The sequence below is a fragment of the Patiria miniata genome, unplaced genomic scaffold (genome assembly GCF_015706575.1).
Source record: "Patiria miniata isolate m_02_andy unplaced genomic scaffold, ASM1570657v1 HiC_scaffold_7, whole genome shotgun sequence".
Lineage (NCBI taxonomy): Eukaryota > Metazoa > Echinodermata > Asteroidea > Valvatida > Asterinidae > Patiria > Patiria miniata.
Genome location: NW_024037074.1, coordinates 14,389,233 through 14,413,270, shown reverse-complemented (window position 1 = coordinate 14,413,270; position 24,038 = coordinate 14,389,233). Strand labels below are relative to the sequence as shown.

The window sequence follows — 24,038 nt, the reverse complement described above, 5'->3', positions numbered from 1 at the left end:
TAATATGCCTTAGTGGCTCATGCAAAACTGTTTGGATACATGTACAGTTGAACGCCGCTATACCGAACACCGCTATACTGAACATTGGGCTATACCGAACATCCTCCTTGGCTCCCGGTGTTGATGTACAAAACGTACAGAACATTATTGTTGAAAAGAGTCAACAGATTTACACAAAATCTACCGGTTGTATTAAATGCTATTTGGTCCACTTTTAATTCCCGAACATCAAACGACCAATAGTTACATCGTGTTTGAATGTTGAACAGCGATAGATGGCTATTATTTCCCCAAGGAATAAAAGGGAAAACCACCTGTTGCTAAATTTTCATGACGACTGCTCGTGCGGCCGCGGGATGTGGGAATGCTAGTTCACTATTGCTGAAAAGGGGCCTGCCGGTTGAAAATCGCTTTACCAAACGATCGTTATTACGAACACTTTCTGTGCATCCCACGATGTTCGTTATAGCGGCGGCGTTCCACTGTATGTCAGGGATGAGATGCTGACCTCTCTCCCATGTCACCCTGCTAGTAAAGCAGGATTTGTGTCTCCAATGACACAATAGCGTTATATTGCACTGCAAATCTCTTGAATTGATTAATAGACCCCTAGCATCTGACACCACATGCGAGGCAGACCGACATTCCTCTGTAATCTACACGAGTAAACAATTTGTAAATTCATCAGTTGTCACTGAATATAAATAGCAAACATCGCCCTCAGTGAGGGGGCACAGAGCAAAGGGTCTATGCTTACTCTGCCATATACGCAGTTCTGTACAATCTTCTTCACCGGCCAGGTTGTCTGGAAGTTGACCACTAGGGAATGCCGAGTAGTCGGTACTGATGTCAAACGCAGTGCCGTCACTCCAGCTTTGTGAAGTAAAAAAAAAAAATAGAACAATGTTGGAAATAAAAATGTAATGCCATGCCCCAATTAGACATTGTTTTTGTCACAAGTTTCCAGAAATATTAAAATTCTTGGCTAAGTTTTATTGAAATTAAAGATCAGATCCGGTCCTAAAACACTGACAGGTATGTGTTCCATGCTTGAGTGGTGAGGACGCTTATATTTAGGAGTAAGGATTGATGAACACTTTTGACACAGCTGATTGGATACACATGTACATCTGTTTGAATGGACTACGAGCAGAAGTGCCCACTCAACAGTGACAATGGGAGAGTCAGATACACCACGTTCACAAAAGGTGGATCAAGATCCGGCACTTTGGTGTGATCGCTATCTTACTGCAACGAAACTGAAAGTCCCGTTCCCACTTATGCTTGATCCGCCTTTTTGAACGGAAATGTCGAGTCCGAAAGGTCACTGAGTTCGGTATTTAGCTTGCTGAGCACGCGCTCTGTAGGAGTACGAGTGTTTCATGCTAGGACATCAAAATTACGCAAATTGACCGACATAAATCACGAATCCGTATAAAGGATCTGTGCATTAATTAACTGGTGAAATTGAATAGCACCGCTCATTGTGTGACGTCACATTCGCACGGCAGAAATCAATGCATCAATAAGGGATTCCCTGGTTCTGAAGCTTCTCATTGGTTAAAAATGGTCACATGATGTACTACGACGTCATTTTCCAATTTTCTATGATCAATAATACAGTTTTGTCACCTCAGTTTGTACCGCGTTAATTGGCTATATTCTCATCGCATACTCATAAGCTTTTCCATGATTCTGTGCCAAAGTGAAGTGTTTTGGTGAATGCGGGCTTTACACTAACACAGAGTTATTTACGGATGGAAACATAAGTAAAATTTCACGAATGAAAAAGGTTTAGACATGGACCAATACGCAACGAAAATTGTAAAAGGCCTAGCGTAGTTTTAGGATATACCACTTGCGCTGCATGCATGCATGCATCGTGCATTCGCGGTGCTAGCCCATAGTTCAGTGGTTGTTTATTGTTCATGTTGTGCATGTTGGAAATTTTCACATGAGCTACCGGTACATGCCTAAAAACGTGTTTCTTCATTCATAAGACCGCAACATTTTCACGCCACTCATGCAGCAGGCGGATGTTGACAGGTCAAATTTTATTTGATCGTGATCCGCCAATTGCCGGATCTAAGTGATAACCATTCGGGGGATCTGTATCCTGGTCCAGAGGTGGATCAGGAAGGTGGATCTGATCCTGATCCATCTTATAACGGTTAGCGTTCCCACTGCACACAATTGCCGGATCTGATCCACCAATTGGGGGATCTGATCCGGCAATTTGGCAAAAGGTGGATCAGATCCCCCAATTGGTGGATCTAGTGGGAACAGGGTCATAGACTCTTGACTGCTATCACAAAGGCAAGGTTTAGCACTTAGGATCAAGGGCTGGTTACAAGTTTATTCTCCAGGAATTGGAAAGAGGATGAGTGGTTCGTCTGGAGGTAATATACAGGGGTGAGTCAAAGAGAAAGTGACCTGGATCAATGACTATTTCTCCTCAAAAGCAATTCAATTTGGTACCTATGAAGCCCTTTAGCATTTTCTTCCACTCTTGTGAGAAAAAATAATTACTGACATTAATCTATGCTATCAGAAGTTATGCATATTTTACCAATAGAACCCATTTGTACAGCTGTTCATATTGATATATTTTGTCATTTAAGTGTTTTTCCATTGCTGTGTCATTATTAATAGTTGTGTCATTTTCAATATTAGGTTTTGCCCTTCACTGATGTATGAACACTGTACACTCGGTGTGTTACCTCAGTGTGAAAGTTGGAAAAAACACTCAGGTGGGACTTGAATCCACGACCTGCTTCTTTCTAGTGCAGACGTCTCACCACTCGACCACCAAGCTTGCAGGATCGGTTGGCTGGTTCAAATCTGATGTACATGTAGCAGTGGGTACCGTAATTTATATTCATAAGATGAATGTGTCATTTTCATATAAAATAAAATGAAGATGCATCCCACAATGTAAAGTAGCAAAAGAGTTTCATGCCAGGGATTGTACACAGGATTTGTTCGTTGAGAACATTTTTAGAATGTCCTGTAGCTGCTGCTGTTCTTTATGTCAATACATATCACTCACCCAAAGCCTGCGCCTTCATCCCGCAAACCAAGCCAGTAACTCCTTGCAAAACCGAAAGACTATAAACAGTAAAAAGCACAAAATCATATTACCAAATCATGAACAAAATATCTGTTGGATTTAAAAAAGATCAAATGTGTGCATTTTTTTAAAATGACCTTAAGTCACCGGTAGATGACCTTTGACCTCCAATTTTGGAAGAGTTGTGATAACCCCCCACCCAAGGATCACTCCATCCAAGTCACATTAAAATCCATGAAATTCTGTGACAACGACTCATTTGAATTTGAACAATGACCTCTAATAACCCCTACATGACCTCAGTAACCCAATGAAGAATTGTGTCTTCCCACCCAAGGGTCACTGTATCCAAGTTTCATCAACATAAGTTCAAGTTACTCTTTTTAAAACTTAACGCAAACTTTAACTATCACTATCGCACTCTATTCCAGCAGAGAGGAGTTGGCAGGAGCATTGTTGTCCTTGTATCCCTTTTTCTAAAGATTTCACTTGCAGGGCACCATTTTTCTAAAACTTTCTTTGTACGAGTGCCCCACAAGTAGCTCTGCACCTGATTTACGCGTCGCAACTCGAGTTACGATTTGTAACACGTCGCAACTCACAACGCGTCCTACAATCTATTTCACGAAACATGCGATGAGTTGAACACACTGTAACTTAAGTTCTTTAACAACCTCTACAGACACGTTGCAAGTTATGACGTATCTGGTGGTCATTGCAAAATAAGAAGAGTTCTTTTCTTAGCCAGTTTGATGCCACAAACATTACATTAACGAGATTATAATACCGAGGCAATGTGTGTTAAGTTGTAAATAGAAATTCATTGAATAATTATGAATTAGCCCGGAATATTGCAGACATATGTTCCCCAAAAGTTTGCAACATAAACACCAGGCTCCCAAGTTGGACTAAAGGTTGTTTAGGTGTTAAAGGTTTAATTTGTTTGCTCTGAGGCCAGCACCCTGCAACATCTGAGCACTGTATGGACATTCATCTCACTAGTAATAAAATGTCCATGTAAGAGCCTTTTAACCATGAAATCTAAATAATGAGCCAAGTATCTGAGTGTGTAATCTTCATGACAATTTAAGATTTGAAAAGTACACGTTAAGATTCATTCAAAAAGCTCATAAAGTACACAAACAAGTGCCTGATTTATAATGTACATGATGCTGGAATTACCAACTAGCCAATAATCTTCACTAAATATATTTTGAACATAATGTGGGCTTTACACATGCAAACATGCTTTGTCTATGGATTTAACACAGAATTATGAGCACAAGTGAAAAACATATGCTTGGTAAAGCTATGGAATTGGGACCTTATAAGACAACATCGGCTATTACCTGCAATGATCGTAACAAAAATGAATTAAAAAAAAAAAGATTGTATAAGTCCGCAGCAAAAAAGAGAAAATGTCTTTGTCCAAGTGCAACAGTCACACCTTACCACTTTCTTTGATTTGTTTTGTCTGATTATTAGGTGCAAAATAATATCAAGTTATGTGGTCAATGCATGCCAACTTCCTTGTATTGCGAAGCACAAGAGTCTAGAGCATCAATGAATTGCACAAAGAGTTAGTAGTAAACAATGCATTAGAGCATGCCGACTTTGAGAGCAAATCAACCCACACTTGTGACACAACGGTAGATATCACAAGGCACCCCCACAAAGTGTTCTGAGGTTTGGCACTATATAGCTTTCAGTTGGGTGCCCATGATTGTGAAGCAGTTCTATACAATCAGCATAGAATAATATCTCATGGATTACTTACCAATGTCCGCACCAAGTTTTGCTCATCCAGATCCTTGACAGTTGTCAGGTGGCCACCATATTCGCGACATTTATTCTCTGCTTCAGTCCAGGTTTTGTCAGACTGTGTAGGTCCCAAAAGAGTACTTGGAAAGTAGCACTGATCTCCAACTTTTAACTCTTCAACATTCCCGCCACAAACTGTATTCAGTTATTCCAATATAGGCACAGTTTTAAACCCAGTCATCAACAATACGAGTCCAGAGATTCCTCTATTTGTTTCCTATTCATCATAATGCACCTGTCTTTTTCAGCACATCTTCATAAAGGTTTAGCCGCATCATGTGAAATTCAGCAGATTTCTTGGAATAGTTTCAAGACTTCACTTTAAATTTTTGAAAATGAGAGCTTGCATCAATGGATCGTTTATGTGTATAATCTCAGCTATTCTTTGGAGGAAAAACTGGCTCGAATATTGTTTTAACATATACCATAAAAACTTAATAAATTGGTAAGTTTGCAACCGCTTCTTCTTTTATCATGTATAAATAACATCTGACTGATCTAAAGCAAGTACATGAATAACTACAAGCATTAAAATAAATATCAATTCTGTTATCAGAAAAAAAAACAGTCACAATTGTTCTACACATATAAAGGTCTCAAAATGTCAACAAAAATGTTCCATATGGAAAAAATAGATACATGTATATTATAGAAATATAAAAATCTATGTGACTTACTCCGTGCCTGATAAGAGTTCTCTGAAACGCAAAAACAAAAACAGATCCAATAATTAAAAGAATAAATGAGCATCTAGAGTGGAAAATGATTTGATGTGAATATGAACGTTTCACAAACATTTTAAGATCGTCAAACAAATTATCTCAGAAATTTAAAGACCTGAAAATGGGTGGCTACACAATCAGGACCCCCTCCTGAAATTGTTGCATGGAAATGAGGAATGCTGAAATTTACCATTGTCCTAATTTCATCCAGTGGTCATGGTGGTCAGTGAGGTATTTGGAAAGCAGCATTCTTTTACCACCTCTATCAGAGCATATACCACTTGTCACACTTGTATTTTATTTACTGCTGCCGTAAAGAAGTATATGATTTGTAAATTTAAAATTTTAAATCTAAAATTTGAGTCAAAGCAATGCAGAGAGAAAATGTAAATGGTTTCATGTTGGTCGAAGTTCAGAATATTGACTGTGATATGCTCACGTTTGGGCAGTTTGCAAACAGAGTAGAGGAGACTGAACTGGCAAATTTCGTCCAGCCAGGCCCCTGCACCTGCAGTGTTAATGGACATGGCAACACAAGACTCCAACAGAGCTGCATTTGGATCGTTTCCGTCAGGCTCGGCTGCACTCCAGAGGGCGTAATTCAACTCTTTCTGATCAATCCACTCAAATGTACCTGAGAATAAAAGACAGACAATACAATGCATGTTCACTCAAAACAGAGAAATGCATGGAGCACTTTAAAGGCAATCCATAACACAGACAATGCACAATAATCAAAAATGACTTCCAGAAATGATATAGAAAGCTAGTGCACATTTTGCATTATAGGTGTAAAGGTACCACAAAGGAGACATGTTATCGTAATTTCTTTGCACGATGGAAGACATCAGTCATTAGGAAAAATATTTAGGGAGACATTTTCATGTCTCCCTAATGTCACAGCCCCCCTTTAGAGGCACAATTTCATTTTCCCAATTCAGTTATATTTGTTGCTCGTGGTCTTATTAGCAATCATACCGAAATTTGTGGACAAAGGACAAGGGAATATTGGGTTAGGGCACAATTAAGTTTGAAAAATTTTGTGCACAAGTCTATGGGGATGTCTCCCAAATGTCCATCCAGGATAATACTTATTACTATTATTATTATTATTGTATATGAGTGCAGCTGTAAATAGAATATATACATGTATGTATAAGCACAGTACATTTCTCATCTGGAAAAGAGAGACTGATGAAATGGCACACTTCAGCCATTAACTCTCTTAGTCTAAATTATTTTAAATTTAAAACAAATTTCAGAATTTGCCTTTAATGGTCTGCCCAGGTAGAACCCACAATCCAAATTCCTTTGAAGAAATTGTAAGTTTTTACTGGTATATGTTAAGGAGTTAAGGTTTAGCTACTGTGAAGCCTTGCTTTTTTTTTCAATTATAACAATTCTGTTAACTTGGAGTACCCCAGTTCAAATGGCGCTATTACCAGGGAACAGGAATGCTCCAATATTATGAATTCCATGCATCACCAAAGATTGTAATAACAACAAGATTGTACTTTCACTGGTGACAGCTCATGTGCAGGCCGGACACACTACATACGGTACACACATTATTAATGTGTGTTCAATGATCCTATCTCAGTTTCTAACTGCACAAAAGTTAATTGTGCAGTACAGAGTCATAACTGACTCCAAGTTGATTTAGTTTATCTCCACAGACAGCAGTCAATGCTAAATATGAACAAAGCTTGTTACCACTTACCCCAATTATCATTGCCAGTCTGTACACGTGTCAGTCCAATCCAAACAAATTGTTCTGTTGGGTGTTTGGCTTTCATTGTTGTATAAATGAATTCGTTGTCAGCTGATGAAGTGATGCTCGCAAGCATGGCACCTTCATACATCCGCATGCATCTTTGTATGAAGAAAAAATTATATCCTAAGCTAATTTGGTATTTCAATTACCCAAGATCATTTGGGATAACATCGTTGACAGGATGTCATCGATGTAATTATGCGCACGCCCATTCTGCTGGTAATTTACACGCTAGCGTCATGCACCCGCGGTAATGTGCATTTGAATTGTTTGATTATCCCGAATGGCCCATGACCCATATCAATGTGCACATGCCCAGTTGAAATTCTGAACTGGCTTGTTGGCTGCATGCAATGAGACATAAGTTTGTAAACATTGCTTTCATCTACCACTGCAATGTGGGATGGGAATTTTCCAAAACAGATAGTTCAAAAGCCTTTTCACACTGTCCAAAATCTCCGGGTTGGAACCGGTTTTAACTTGAGATTTTTTTCAACCCTTTTCCCACTTCTAAAATTTCAACCCGGTTCTGACCGGGGTAGCATGCTCTAGCCGGATCGAAATCAACCCTGGGAGGGACCAGGGTTGAAAATCTCAACCCGGATCGAAATTGCATTTTTCGGCCTGAACTGAGTCGAAAATGATAGTGTGAATCGCTCCGAGTTGGGTCACTTGCGGCCGATCCGTGTTGAGATGAGGCCGACATTCTACCGAAAATCTGACACGCCGTGCATATTTCCCTCCACCATCATCGCCATCACAAACACCAATCACGAAACGATCGCTCCCTAATTATCATCCAATACTGCATCGGAGTATGGAGCATCCTTTAACAAGTCTGGGCTTGTATTAGGTCTGCAAAATGTACCCCAAAAAAGTACATTTCTAATGTTAAATAGAATGAATCATCTAACGAAATGACCGGAGCCATTTTGGAAATATTGCACACAGCTGCGCTAGTGTCATACGTGGAAATCGGACTTCCATGAAAATTGGATTCCTTTACTCTCTTATTGGTCAAGCCCTCTCATGTGGCAGGTCCTTCTCCTAATTATCATACTTACGCATGTGCAATATTACCAATGAGTCCGTATTCACAGAGTAGTAAATTCACGCTGCACACCGGCCTGTCCTTAAGCCTCGTGCGCGCAGCTGCGTGCGTTGCAATGCATTATGGGATTGAGAAAATTATCACAGTGCCCCATGCCCAATGCGATCCGTGTTGAGAATATGTAGTATGAATACACAGGGGCCGTAGCCGGATTGAACGTTACACCGTTCCCATAAAGAACAGTGTGAACGTTGCATCTCTCCGATCCGTGTCGAAAACAACTTGGGCTGAACTGGGTTGGATCCGGGTTGGTTTCAACATGGTTCGAAACAGAGATAGTGTGAAAAGGCCAATGTTTTTTAACATTCCGGGTCAAAAATGGGCTTTGCCTTAATTCACTGTAAACAAGTCACGATTACATAGCCTTGATTGCAAGGCTGTGCTGTATCAGCGGGCAGACATCTGTGGCATGTTTGTATGAAGCCCGCTGTATAATCAAACCATACCACATTACATTAATTAATGTAATGTGGAATAAATAAGCCTGATGTATATATTTAGCTAGTGAAATCGCATGACAAGTCAGCTTGAGATAATCGCAAGTCAGCCTGTCAAGTGGAGAGTCATCCTATTCAAATGAATAATAGACAATAGACGCCTTGCACAGTGCACCCTTGAGGAGGACAAGTTTTGTCATTTAACAGTACGTGCGTTCGTTTAGCTCACCCAGGTCGACACACATGTCATCCCCGTGCCATTTGATTGTCTCTGACGTCATTCTCGGGACTCACCTGGGGCAGCCACCACAGACCCTACTTGTGGGGCAGAGTAATTGGTGGCAATATGTCACACACATGTTCATTCCTAGAAGCACAGAGATATGGCGGCTGGACAATGAAAACCTCAAGTGGACTGAGAAATTAATTTAATTTGTCTAAAGTCTAAAGGTAATCATTTGTTGAGATCATTGCGGCTTTTGAGGCTATAATTCCTACCCAATTTTTTTTTAGTTTTGCAGCTGACTGAGAAACAGTCAGTTTCAAACTAAGACCCAGTCTGAAACGGGCATTTTGTCACTGGCTACAGCCAGGGGCATCTCGTGAGGATAATGATGGCCCACCGTTAGCGTTCCACTAGCCTGGCCGTCATGGCTAACTCATCTACTTTTACCCCGAGTCAATCCAGGTGAGCTACTCCCATGCACCTTAAATTTACATAATTAGATGACCTGTCCTAATGCTGTACGGGGTCGTTGCATTTCTGTGTCACTGTTCCTCTCCTGGCCTCACCTGTAATTGGCCTCTCCCCAGTCTGTCTTTCTGTCAGAGAAGTAGTAGCAGTTTTCACCTTGGGAGATCCAGTTATTGGGGCAGGGTAAAATCACTGTAGCTGGGTCAGGAGTTGGGTACGTCATAGCTGAAAGAATGACAAAGAATTGCAGAGTTCAGAGTTGCCAGTGGAATGACTGGGTTGGGTGGGGCTTAGACAGAGGAATGGGGACTGGGGTGGGGGTTGGATGGGGCTTAGACAGTGGAATGAGGACTGGGGTGGGGTTGGGTGGGGCTTAGACAGAGGAATGAGGACTGGGGTGGGGGTTGGGTGGGGCTTAGACAGAGGAATGGGGACTGGGGTGGGGGTTGGATGGGGCTTAGACAGTGGAATGAGGACTGGGGTGGGGTTGGGTGGGGCTTAGACAGAGGAATGAGGACTGGGGTGGGGGTTGGGTGGGGCTTAGACAGAGGAATGGGGACTGGGGTGGGGGTTGGATGGGGCTTAGACAGTGGAATGAGGACTGGGGTGGGGTTGGGTGGGGCTTAGACAGAGGAATGAGGACTGGGGTGGGGGTTGGGTGGGGCTTAGACAGAGGAATGGGGACTGGGGTGGGGGTTGGATTGGGCTTAGACAGTGGAATGAGGACTGGGGTGGGGGTTGGGTGGGGCTTGGACAGTGGAATGAGGACTGGGGTGGGGGTTGGGTGGGGCTTAGACAGTGGAATGGGGACTGGGGTGGGCGTTGGGTGGGGCTTACACAGTGGAATGAGGACTGGGGTGGGGGTTGGATGGGGCTTAGACAGTGGAATGAGGACTGAGGTGGGGGTTGGGTGGGGCTTAGACAGTGGAATGGGGACTGGGGTGGGGGTTGGGTGGGGCTTAGACAGTGGAATGGGGACTGGGGTGGGGGTTGGGTGGGGCTTAGACAGTGGAATGAGGACTGGGGTGGGCATTGGATGGGGCTTAGACAGTGGAATGAGGACTGGGGTGGGGGTTGGATTGGGCTTAGACAGTGGAATGAGGACTGGGGTGGGGGTTGGGTGGGGCTTGGACAGTGGAATGAGGACTGGGGTGGGGGTTGGGTGGGGCTTAGACAGTGGAATGGGGACTGGGGTGGGCGTTGGATGGGGCTTAGACAGAGGAATGAGGACTGGGGTGGGGGTTGGATGGGGCTTAGACAGTGGAATGAGGACTGAGGTGGGCATTGGATGGGGCTTAGACAGTGGAATGAGGACTGGGGTGGGGGTTGGATTGGGCTTAGACAGTGGAATGAGGACTGGGGTGGGGGTTGGGTGGGGCTTAGACAGTGGAATGAGGACTGGGGTGGGGGTTGGATTGGGCTTAGACAGTGGAATGGGGACTGGGGTGGGCATTGGATGGGGCTTAGACAGTGGAATGAGGACTGGGGTGGGGGTTGGATTGGGCTTAGACAGTGGAATGAGGACTGGGGTGGGGGTTGGGTGGGGCTTGGACAGTGGAATGAGGACTGGGGTGGGGGTTGGGTGGGGCTTAGACAGTGGAATGGGGACTGGGGTGGGCGTTGGGTGGGGCTTACACAGTGGAATGAGGACTGGGGTGGGGGTTGGATGGGGCTTAGACAGTGGAATGAGGACTGGGGTGGGCATTGGATGGGGCTTAGACAGTGGAATGAGGACTGGGGTGGGCGTTGGATGGGGCTTAGACAGTGGAATGAGGACTGGGGTGGGGTTGGGTGGGGCTTAGACAGAGGAATGGGGACTGGGGTGGGGGTTGGGTGGGGCTTAGACAGTGGAATGAGGACTGGGGTGGGGGTTGGGTGGGGCTTAGACAGTGGAATGAGGACTGGGGTGGGGGTTGGGTGGGGCTTAGACAGTGGAATGAGGACTGGGGTGGGCGTTGGGTGGGGCTTAGACAGTGGAATGAGGACTGGGGTGGGGGTTGGATGGGGCTTAGACAGTGGAATGAGGACTGGGGTGGGGGTTGGGTGGGGCTTAGACAGTGGAATGAGGACTGGGGTGGGCGTTGGGTGGGGCTTAGACAGTGGAATGAGGACTGGGGTGGGGGTTGGGTGGGGCTTAGACAGTGGAATGAGGACTGGGGTGGGCGTTGGATGGGGCTTAGACAGTGGAATGAGGACTGGGGTGGGGGTTGGGTGGGGCTTAGACAGTGGAATGGGGACTGGGGTGGGCGTTGGGTGGGGCTTACACAGTGGAATGGGGACTGGGGTGGGGGTTGGATGGGGCTTAGACAGTGGAATGAGGACTGGGGTGGGTGTCGGGTGGGGCTTAGAAAGTGGAATGAGGACTGGGGTGGGGGTTGGGTGGGGCTTAGAAAGTGGAATGGGGACTGGGGTGGGGGTTGAGTGGGGGTTAGACAGTGGAATGGGGACTTGGGTAGGGGTTGGGTGGGGCTTACACAGTGGAATGGGGACTGGGGTGTGGTTGGGTGGGGCTTAGATCACAGAGGAATAAGGAATGGGGTGGGCATTGGATGGGGCTTAGAGTGAGACCGAGACCGAAACCAGCAAAAAGTGGTCTCCAGACCGAGACCGGTCTCGAGACCTACAACACTGATTATTGTTGTTACAAATAAGCCCCTCCGTAGCACACACTTAAGTTCAAATGAGCTGTTTTCATTATTAAAGGCAAAAGCAAAATATAAGTAGCTTGGTGCAGCTACAAGCCCATACTTGTAAGTAATTCATCTCAGTCATGTCACTTTTTTTTGCCAGACAAAGTCACAAACATTCTACACGCATCAACATTTTATTTTCTATTAGTTCTTGTTCTTACCTAGTTTATCGAAACGGCAAATGTATGCTGCTGTGTCAGCACACGTTGTGTCATCCCAATTGTCCCCATCGATCCTGGCACGCACACATCCTTCACCAGTTTGACCGCTGGGTTCATCCGTCCCCCAATTAGTATAGACTATAGGGTAGTCAATCTCCCATCCAAATTCATTCTGGACATTCAAAGAACAGTAAGTGTAATCATATCCATCACATATTAATAACAGCAAACAGTCAATGCATCTTTGCTTGTAACTTGAGTTTACCTCCCTATATATGGTCTTTCAAAGAAAAGCAGGCTTTGTTGGAGAACACTGATGACTAATCCAATCCTTAGTCCCTGACATGTGTAGTTAGGTCTATCTACAAAATAGTGGGGGAAAATGCTAAAATATTGAAAATATTAAATATCGGTGGGGGACGGAGAGAGGGGGAGGCATGTCCCGCCCCCCCCCCCCAACCTTTCAAAGTGGGGATATCATATTGTTTGGCCCCCCTCCCCCTCCACTTTTTCAACCCAAATAAGAACTGCAGCCTACATTAGATTCTATAGCTCAGACAGAAAAACAGATTCAATGACTCCAAACTCGAATATGATATTTAGATGATGATCTTTTGCTCCAAAAATTGGTTAAAGTGGTCAGAAATTGACTCAGATCATATCAAAGAGCGTCTAGAACCTAAAATTTTCTGGGGCCCGCTTAACGGCCAAGTGCAATTCGTGCTCGCATTAGTTCTGATCAAGGTATGTCCCCGCCCCACTTTTGAGAAGCCATTAATCCCCTTGTGATTGGTTACTATAATATTATATTTCATATTATTACGAATTTCAAAGTCAAAGAGTAAAAAACTGCTTGTTTAAGAAGAAACTCACGTTATTTGATTTCAATCCAATCCAAGCAGATGGTACATCAAATGAGTACATTAAAGTCTCCACGAGCGCTGACTCGTAGCCACTCAGTACTGTTGCAAGATTCACTTGGTATTGGGGCCCTGGGTTGACGGCCCGACATGCAGCTTGTGCATCATCATAACTTTTGGCTGCGTCATTGTACAAGTAAAAACATGCACTATTGCCAAGCGGAATGAAATCGTTAGTGCATCGAGTCCCAGGTATTGGTTTGTTATTGTCGCTATCATCTGCACAAAAACAGAGAATACAAAAGGAAAAGGAAAGACAAACAGAAATAAGGTTGTTTACGTACACATTAATTGTCATCCAATATTATGCCATATCAATTTGAGACATCATGTCTGAGTCAACTGAAATATTATATAGGTAGAAAACTGTTAAGATCATTTAAAAGAAACTATGCAACTATGCAGAAAAGCGGATTTCTCTGCATTTGCATGGCCTATGGTAATGTTTTTATACATTTGATAGATATACCAGTACAGTACTTCCCTTGGTGGTGGTACACAAGAAAAATGGTGCAACCTAAGCCAATTAAGAAAAATATGACAGTAATGGTGGAAAACAAACTACGTTTTACCCATTTTTCTGCTGCAGATGTATCTATGCTGCTCAGTGCAGGGCACATCATACCAATAGCCAGGCTGCTTCTCGTTGCTGTTATCCAGTACCACACAATACTCTGTATTGGTCTGCCAAATTTTCCAGAAAATATACCAATCAAAATTGGTAGCTGCATTACTTGCATGAAATGTAATTTAACATCCAGTTTGTACCCCATAATATACATGTGCCTGGCCCATATCCATGTGGTTGCGAAGGCCAATTTCTAAAGGTTACGTAATACTTTATTTTGCATGAAACAACATGCACACAGACATGTGGATGTTCGCCCACGAAATCTTTGAAAATCAGTTTCTCCCATTTGGAAGACTGTATCTTCATGCAACTTTCAGGGTTTGTTTCCCTTATAATGATTAAACTATGTGCTAAAAATCGTTATATAATTTTCGTTGAAACTGGAAAAAAATAGGCTTGGGTATGTTCATTATTCAAAGCTGTAACACTGGGGTTTACAATATCTGTCAATCTTTTCAAGCCTCATGATATAATGAGGTTCCTATCCATTTTGGTGTGTACTAAAAATGTAGTATATCGCCTCCTTCATGAGTTATGAATTAATAAGTATCACCCTTTTTGCCGGCTTCCACTGGTCGATACACCCACACAAAGTCACGCTGAGTCACGCTTGTGAATATGCTAATTATGTACTTTGTCAGCATTGTCGCCCCACAATCGGCCATCCTAAACACCATGCACGTGTTTGGTTGGCAAAAAATCTCTCCTAAATTTGCCTTGGAGATACATTGTAGTCGAGGTTTAACACAAGTGTTTGCAACAACAGATTAAGCTGAAATGCAGAGTATACTTAGATGATATAGGTGTTCAACTACTCGTGAATTAACTTGAGGAGATTCCTACATGTAGAAATTGAGATAACAAGTCAGGTGTGTTTACAAACACAAATGCCCCGCAACCATGACTGTTCCCATGACATAACACCACTCTTTTAACATCAACTTACATGTACATGTATATTGGGTCACATGAAACGTTCATTGACATCATTAGTGTTTTCTGTAGGTTTTATATGAATCAATCCCTATGATCTCAGAATAAATACAAGATTTCTATTGTTTTAGCCACTGTGACCTTGACCCTCGACATTTCGGCCCCAAATGCAATAGGCTTCTTAGGATTACCAAGAACAATCCACAAACCAAATTTGAAGTTCACAGGTAAAGTATTTCTCAAGTTATCGCACTGACAATTTTTTTTTTTTTTTAGCCACTGTGACCTTGACCCTTGACCTTTCGGCCCCAAATGCAATTAAGCTTCTTAGGATTACCAAGAACAATCCACAAACCAACTTTGAAGTTCGTATGTTAAGTATTTCTCAAGTTATCACGCTGACAAAATTTGTCCGGACACGTCACACCCACCCACCCACCCACCCACCCACCAACGGAAGGACACGGCGGAAACAGTATATGCCCCTTAGGCTTCGACACAGGGCAATTAACACTGCTTGTTGTTATTTTTAAAAAAAGGGTGGCCTGGCCACCGGTGTTCTAACAATTTAATAACTGAGAGATTAAGTCCATCTTACAATGAGTCCAATAAAAATACAAATAAAATACAAATAAAATAACAAAATCCCCTTGACTTTTAAAAAGCAATAACCCATGTAACATTTAACATCTATCAGTATTGGACAGGTTGCTAAAGGGAAGGTTGTATGTTTGTTCCATTTGCATGTAAGTTGTAACCATTTGCTACATTACCAAGAACGCATATCCATCTGGCTGCCCAACGCCCCATCGAGTAAACGACACATCTAATGCCGTCCCATCGCTCCAAGTATAGAAGGGGTTAGCAGGGGTAGCTTTGAGTCCAATGTATACATCCTGGGTGTTGTCCAAGGACATAAATGAAACAATTTGAGCTGTGATAAACAATAAAAAAAAAAACCACAATCAGTCTTTTGACATGTTAAAAGAGAAATTACAACACGAAAACTAGGTTTTCAACCAAAAAAAACTGCTTATTACTAGTATGGCTTGCTTTGGTGTGGTTCCTTGAGTTCCAATTGTTTTAGACGTTCGATCATGTCAGGGTTTTTTTCAAGCAGTCCAAGACTGTATGCACATGGAATGGGTAATTTTAATTTGGTTACACGATTTAGGCCAACACATATGTACCGGTACATTTATGTATAATTTAAATGAAGCAGACTTCAAAAGGACTTCAAAAGAATTGTCTCACCTTGTGTGCGGTAGTCTTTCACAATAGCAAGCGTAGCCTCTGAATTGAGAGTCTTGCATTTTGCCTCAGCATCAGCGAATGTCTGGTCATCTTCCTGCAAGAGGCTCAGGCATATGTCTCCAATACGATAGAAGTTAGTTGGGCAGCCTGCACAGGTAAGCAAAATAAGAAACTAGCTTGCAGCTCACTTCTTGTGACATATATGCCCCGATTTTAGAAACATTCATGTTATTGGCTGGTTTGGTGTATTTTGTGCAAGTTTGTTCGATCCAAGTAGATCCTTTCTGGGAGGCAGTAATTTCCCCACAAACACAATGTCAGACTATCAATTTACATGTACAATCATCAGTAACCAGTTTGAAGAAAGGTTTCTATAATTTAAATATAGCTAAAAGTGTTTTAAACAAAACTTTAACATTAAAAATGGTTTTGCGAGCATTCCGATTTTTCAACAAACATTTTTGCGTTGCAAACCACCTCATTACAAAATACTTATTTTATTCAAGTTCTGTACATCTACCACATCAACCGGACCATGCAATTACAAACAGCTTGTCCATGGGTTCCTGCAGTTAGGCAGTGGTGAATTTGGAGGATTCAGAATGCGTATCTAGAAAATGCTTTCAATAGGTTTATAGTAGGGCCTATACAAAAGTCAACTCACCAACACCGTAGACCAGCGGTACTGTGAAATAAAAAGAACAAAAGAAGCAATTTAACAATACAAATCAGGCCTCGTATTAAAACTGTTCCCAGTGTGCACAAGTTTGATTCAATTGATTCGGAATTGTTATTGACTGGAATTCATTCCTGTGGCTGGCTTAAAATTTCCAGCTTTCTAGGCTCATGAATGATACTTCTGAAATCAGAAGGCTTCCTCCGTCTGCTGAAGTCTTCTGATTTCAGGAGCAGGCTCATGACATGGGGAGATTCGCTAGGAAAAGCTCCGTCATGAGCTAGCTTGAGTAACTCCAGATCTAACGCCTATCGCATAGTCTATAATCTGGAGTTACTCTAGCCCCATAAATGTGGCCTATTTACTGGACTGCCTCCGTAAACATAGGCCACACATCCACATGTACAAAAATGTGTCGACTTTGCCAAATTTTGATTTTCACATTTAGGCTTACTTTGTAGGGTTTTTTTGCTTAAGAAGCATTCTCACCCTCTATATAGGCTAATCAGAAAGTGCTGCCTTTTTCAGATGTCTAATTTTTGTGAAATTTCATGTTGAAATTTTGATACTCAAACGTGTGCAAATGTATCTGGAAATTTCACGAAAAATGGACATCTGAAAAAGGCAGCACTTTCTGATTAGCCTATATAGAGGGTGAGAATGCTTCTAAAGTAAAAATAACCTACAAAGTAAGCCTAAATGTGAAAATCAAAATTTGACAAAATCGACACGTTTTTGTACATGTGGATGTGTGGCCTATGTTTACGGAGGCAGTCCAGTAAATAGGCCTCTGACACCAAAAAAATTATACTGGTAATTAAAGGGAATATACAACATTTGCAAACATCGAAAAATAAAACTACAAAGTTTTTGCGAAATACCTTAATAGGATGTTGGTAAATGACAGTCTAAAGCATCCTGTAAAATTATGGCACCTGGTATACTGTTATTTCAAGAAAATTGGTATTATTGTATCAATTTCCAACGCTGATCGGCCGATCAGCGTTGGAAACAACTGGCTTTTTTTCAAATACTGGCCCCAATTGACCATTGCACTTGTTTGCAATCGATTACAAACCTATGAACGGGTACGAGCCAGCTAGACTGGTTCTCTTACCTTACAATTCCCCAATGTATGTAAACTGCTCTGTTTCTTCTTATATGGAGTCAGGGAACCAGACTACAGGAAAATGATCGTTTTTCTAGGTTTTTATAGCATTTTCGAACCCAAAACCTCCAAAAAGTCAGTGTAACTATATTTGCTTTATATTTCCAACCCCCCAATTCTATCCATTTCTGAAAATTACAGCAAAAGCAAATGATGTATATTCTCTTTAATGTCCGCCTGCATGTGCCCAAAATACGGTCAGAGCCAGCTTGGTTATGTTCTTTTTGTACACTATTCTGTAAAAGTGCTAATATTCGTCGGATTTGAACACCCCCCCCCCCCTCCCCGAGACCAAATATCCCGAGAACAAAACCTGTCTACGTTTTTACAATTTTTTTTTGCTGATACACCCCCCCGTGAAAATTCCTGGATCCAGTCGCCCCTGCAAATATGGAAACAATTATATTACACGACAGGTATTAACGATTTATGCAAATTAGGCATCCTTCCCAAAAGAATTTCAGGTGTCTTACACTCCTTCTAAATGTCTTCTCTTGGGCTATAAGAATCTATCTTCCAAGTTTGGTGCTTTCGGTCACGATCTTGTCAAAACTGAAAAAAATGGGTCTATAGCCACCCGACTATAAGTTAAACTGAGATGGAAGTAGCAATACTAGCATCGAATGTATCGCTCGCACTGTCTTGGTACCATACTTGCTGAATACTACGGAACCCGGAACGTATAACGAATTAGTGATCCGTAATAATTTACGAATTTAATCATCCGTAAATAACGTATTTAATAATAACGAATTAACTTAAATCCATAATAACGAATTAAATAATACGTACAATAACGAATTGAATAAATCGTAATAACGAATTCATAATCCGTAATAACGAATTGCTAAGTAAAAACATATACTTGCAGTGGTGCTAATGGGCTTTCGTAGAATCCCGGCAGAATCCCCCTTCTGATAAAAACACATGCAAAACCACTAAAACTGATGTGACCTATTTATTGATGAATTTCAAATAGCACTATGAAACCGATAACCTCGCTGCTGTTTTGTTGTTGTTGTTGAGGGGATTTAAAAAAAAAAAAAGGTTCATCAATGTCATACAATAGCACAGAGTGCCCCAATTCCAATTTGAAATTCATATAGGACTACATGTATAGCCCTACTCTATACGGCACGGTGCGGCGGCCCTTCTTATATTATATACAATCCCCTCTCCCCCGGTGCCATTTTCCCTGTTTACCTCATTATAGGAAGGATGGAGGTAGATTAGTAGGAAGGTAAAAGTCCCCCAGGTTGCATTGTTATTGACTTTTGAAGATACGATCTGTTATAATTACGCTGGCAGCGACCAGGCAAACAAAAAGCACCGGGACTTCACTGTAGGCCTACCTGTTGATCGCCTTACTAACCTCAAAAGTTGGCCGGGTGAGTGTTCTTTGGAACATAGATAAAAAAAAAAAAAGGCCGACGTTGGTGGCCCCTGCCCTGCGATCGGCCCCGGAGAATGATTAAGATCAGAAGGGAGGGGCGTTGTGGGAAAAGTGGCATGTTCAGATGTTTGTCGCGCCAGGTATACTCGGACTCCCTATTATCGCGGCATCCCTATTATCGCGGCATGGGAAATTTCTCTTTTTACAGTGTCAAAACTCCTTCAAGTGGCGATTTTTATCCAGTTCACCAGTCATCAAGGATTTTCACCCAAGTTGTATAAAAAGGACGATTAAAAAATGTTGTATCTTTCGGGACTTTTAACGATTTTAATAAATATTAACGTTTTCCAAAACTTGCAAAATTTTCCCTCACCGTGTCTGCTAAAAGGTACCGTTTATATTTTAACATAAATCTTTAATTGCGCTCTGTCCATGAAAGTTCCATTGTCTGGTTCCCATTCTTCAGCTGCAAATGTAAATGAAGTCGAACGACGATATTTGCAGCGCGAAATCGTAACAACTTTTACGGGATCAAAATAAGCACCGCGCGTTGGCGAAAATAAAACGGCACACCGTGTAAAGTGAATGGCGCCCTCAATCGCCGATCAGTAGACTTGCCTCCGGGATTTTGTTCTCCTTTCGGGGGAAGGGCAGGGTCTTAAGAAATCATCCTGCAGACATTTTGTCTTTAATCACCTTGAACGTTACAGGGAAAATATCAGACTTTATTCAGGGGGTGTTTTGGTCAAACATAAACTATGAACAAAAAAGTTGGGATCATTATAAAAACCACTTCCCGCATACCGCGATAATAGGGAGTCCACCTCCGTTCGCACACGCCGCGCATGTCTATTTTCACAGGCATCGTACACGGAATAAACCACACCACCCGTCAGTTTTTTTTATATTAATTTAAAAAGGAAGAGTTATACTACACATAAGACAGGACAATTCTGGAAGGTTAGTGGGCAATCTCTATTCCGAACGAGAAACGTGATAAGTACCGCGATAATAGGGCAACCCATCCTACTACAGGTTGGCTCGCCAGTGTTCAACTTCAAGTTCACAACAGTTGCAGCATTCCCCGCGATGTCCTTATCCCCTAAAATAAATTTATCAATACAAGGCCGGATCCAGAAAAAAAAATCCCGAAAAGCGGGTCCAAAAATGTTCCACCCTAAATTAAGTTTAATATGAAAAGCAAGGGGAGGGGTGCAAATGTATTGCTTTTGTTGAGTTTTGTGGGTGGTGTACGCAATGGCCATGGGCGTCGCGAGGGGGGGGGGGGGGGGGCAAGGGGAAGGAAAAAGAGGGGCGAAGCCATATTGTTGTTAATTTGATGGGGAGTAGGGCAAATGCTCCCCTGCTCATGTTCGGAAAAATGATATAAATTGAGAATATAATGAAACAATTAAGGAATTCTGGGGAAAAGTTTGCTTTGCCCCCCCCGGAAAAAATCCTGGCAACGCCCATAGCAATGGATGCCTTTTGCGACGTTACTTGAAATAACTTTCAAGTTGGGTTTGATTTTTTTTGGGGGGGGGGAATGGCCACCGTTGCCCCCCCCCCCCCATCCGCCGTTGTAGCAATACAGAAGTTAATCACCTTCGAATAGGGCCTAAGAAATCGATCATCGACCAACACATCGGCCCACGTTTAGTTACTGAATTGTTATTTTACAATTATGTCGAATGACTAATTGCGGCTCGACAACACGCGGTATATTGTTGATGTACCCTAACGTGGCGCGGCCCCTAACGTGGCGCACTTTTATTTTTCGCCTGTAGCGCCTAGCTAGAGCAAAAGTTTTAACTGAAATTTCACAGAAAGTGAAATTTCATCAAGTTCTAAACACTCCCGTTCATAAATCGTGAGTTTATTTACCCGTTACAAAGTTAAAAGAAAAAAAAAATTTGGCGTGATTTTCCGATTTTATTTTCAAGTGCAAAGTGAACCCTTTGAAAATGCCCCGAAAAATAAGAAAATAATTTTCTGACAAACATCTGGCTGGGTTTGTAAGTAAATATATTAATGATTTTATCAGAATTTATCAAGTTTACAGAAATTCTTCAATGTTAATTTGGAATTTTCTGAGATTTCTTCAAGTGCGCCACGTTAGGGAACACTCCGCCAATTTGTGCCCAATTTCCGGACGTGACCGTTTTTGCATTTCGGATTAAATTTTATTAAACCGAAATTGTTCACAGAGGTTAAATAGCAAGCATTAAAAAGGTATAAGTACCAGTATTTCACTGCATGAATTTGAGGATTATCAACAAAGAGGTTTGGCAACACTACACGAGGAAAGTTGGGTAAGCTTCGAAGTGCGCCACGTTAGGGAACACGACTATAGCCCTGTTCCTGCCCATAATATGCCTACAGACCATGCAGTAACCAGCTCTGCTTGCAAGCAGAATCTGTGTTGAACATTATTTTTATTAAGAGAGAGAGAGAGAGAGAGAGAAAAAATCGAATTTGTTGAAGAGCATAGGGAAGGCAACGATTTTTGGGGGGTAAAGTGACAAACATAATTATCTCGCCCCAGTTGGTGTAATAATATCAGGCTCCTTTCAAAGAAGTTTTAATTATTCATTAAAATTAATCAATACATTAAGCTATAAATCAATAGATTGAGCTATTTCTACTTTATCGGGACTGTAAAAGGAGCACAATTCCAAATTTCTGCTGTAAGAATTCAAATTTGGGGCGGGGAAAATAACAAAAAAATAATCTTGCCCCAATTAGTATATACATGTACATCGTCCTCCAGTGCTAAATATGGAATTATGGATGCGTGCACACGTTTCTTGAATGTTTTTCACCAGAGATCTTTCATGCAACATTTGAAAGCACTTGAGTAGCCGCAGCACAATCAAAATTATGACGTTATTGTTAAGAGAATTAAACTTCCCCCTGCCAAATATTACGGAAATCGGCGGAAGCAGACAGAAATATGGACGGGGCACAGTATTTGCCTCCCCTGCTGGCTACGGATGAAAAGACCCCAAATCTTTGGTTCTGATAGAAAAATTTGCTTTTTGTGCATTTCGTTTTCGTTTGAAGCAACATAATTAGAAGGCTGTATAGCTATACATTATGAGAACACGGAGCAAACGAATGTAAAATTTTGGGGTTCTCGTAACTGGATTCCGTTGCTGAAAACGCACGTGAAAAAAACCCTGTGCCACCGGGCACATTTTCTTAAACTTCTTTCAATGATTTTGTTTTCCTCCGCGATTGATACCATTTCAGGCGGAATAATTTTGTACCAGGTCATCCCATCTTTACTTTGAGCAAGGATTTCTCATACGTAGGCTTAAGCTTCACTATCAATATTCATTTAATCCTTTTGCATAAGCTTGGGGACGGAGGGTCGGATCTTGGCAGACACTGCAATAATCATGCAAGTAAAGCAATATATGCACGGGTTACCCACAAAAGGCGACTTTTCTTCTTAAGAAAATAACCCATTTCGCACCGGACCTAAAACTTAGATATAAATACGTGCCTGTGTTGGAAATTAAATTTTGAAATTTACAGGTCGGGATGTCATTTAGGTCCGATTTCCTGCAAAATTGGCTTCGAACGTGTGCCAGAAAAAAAGAAGCTTTTAAGGTTTGGCACAAAGGGCCCGGATGGAAAAGGGGGGCCGCTTTCACCTCGTGCAGGGTGAAAACGTGACGTATGCCCCTCCGCCATCATAACTGAGATCATACGGAATACTCACCGGCCACTGCTAACACAAGAAGTCCCAAAACACGCAAGCCAGCCATGGCGATCTTCATCAAGTTCAGAACTTTTGGTAGCTGCCTGTAGTCGTCTGTTGAGCTGGCAACGCCAGCTGCTAGTTCACGCGATATATATAGTTCTGATCTAGTACTTTATCAAAGGGGGCCATCACAACTAACTGGTTCCAAAGATACGCCTGAAACTTGAAATTAATTGTTATTGCAAATACATTAGGAGCAAAAGATGGTTGGACTTTGGAAGAAAAAACATAAAACGCCTTGTTTTCATTTCCGTGTAGTCCATATATTTTGTTTCCACCTCTCCGTTTGCGTTTTTATACATGTATCTGGGAAGGTAGAAAAAAAAATACAAGGAACAAATTCGTATAATAGGCCTAGCCTGTTTTTTTTCCTGTTGTTCTTCAAGGGTGTAATATTGAACATGGCATTTTTATACTCAAGGAGAAAACCCTTACCGACAAATTACTCAGGCCAGAGTTGCAACGAGTCACTGATTTTGAGACTCGGGTCGAGTCGAGTCACTTTAAAGAAGTGACTCGAGTCGAGTCATTAGGTCAAGAAAGTCGAGTCGAGTCGAGTCACAGTGTGTAGTCGAGTCGAGTCGGTTCGAGTCGTTTGCCCTTAGGGACTCGAGTCGAGTCACCAAAAATTGTGGCTCGAGTCGGACTCGAGTCGAGTCACTGACTCAAGTCATTACAACTCTGACTTTAGGCTAGGTTGACCACTCCAATGACCTTGAAATTAATTTTGATATCTGTTCTCCGCGACAGTTCTGTTAGATGTAAGCTTGTCTCTTTGCTCCTTTTTGGGCGGAGCACAGAGGAAGTCAGTTCA

The 24,038-nt window shown here is 42.1% G+C and overlaps 1 protein-coding gene across 1 annotated transcript in view; it reads right to left on the bottom strand.

The window, feature by feature from the left end:
* The window catches only part of LOC119744975 (macrophage mannose receptor 1-like), a 38,213-nt gene extending 14,985 nt beyond the window's left edge, over positions 1-23,228 (bottom strand). Inside the window, exons 1-14 of the mRNA XM_038221199.1 lie at positions 23,183-23,228; positions 16,883-16,903; positions 16,219-16,365; positions 15,738-15,898; positions 13,973-14,084; positions 13,354-13,619; positions 12,481-12,652; positions 9,728-9,854; positions 7,334-7,485; positions 6,053-6,247; positions 5,569-5,589; positions 4,848-5,026; positions 3,050-3,108; positions 758-873 (exon numbers count right to left, since the gene is read on the bottom strand). Coding sequence (XP_038077127.1) covers positions 758-873; positions 3,050-3,108; positions 4,848-5,026; positions 5,569-5,589; positions 6,053-6,247; positions 7,334-7,485; positions 9,728-9,854; positions 12,481-12,652; positions 13,354-13,619; positions 13,973-14,084; positions 15,738-15,898; positions 16,219-16,365; positions 16,883-16,903; positions 23,183-23,228 — 1,774 coding nt within the window. The remainder of the gene's footprint in view (positions 1-757; positions 874-3,049; positions 3,109-4,847; positions 5,027-5,568; positions 5,590-6,052; positions 6,248-7,333; positions 7,486-9,727; positions 9,855-12,480; positions 12,653-13,353; positions 13,620-13,972; positions 14,085-15,737; positions 15,899-16,218; positions 16,366-16,882; positions 16,904-23,182) is intronic.
* Positions 23,229-24,038: the final 810 nt, after the last annotated feature.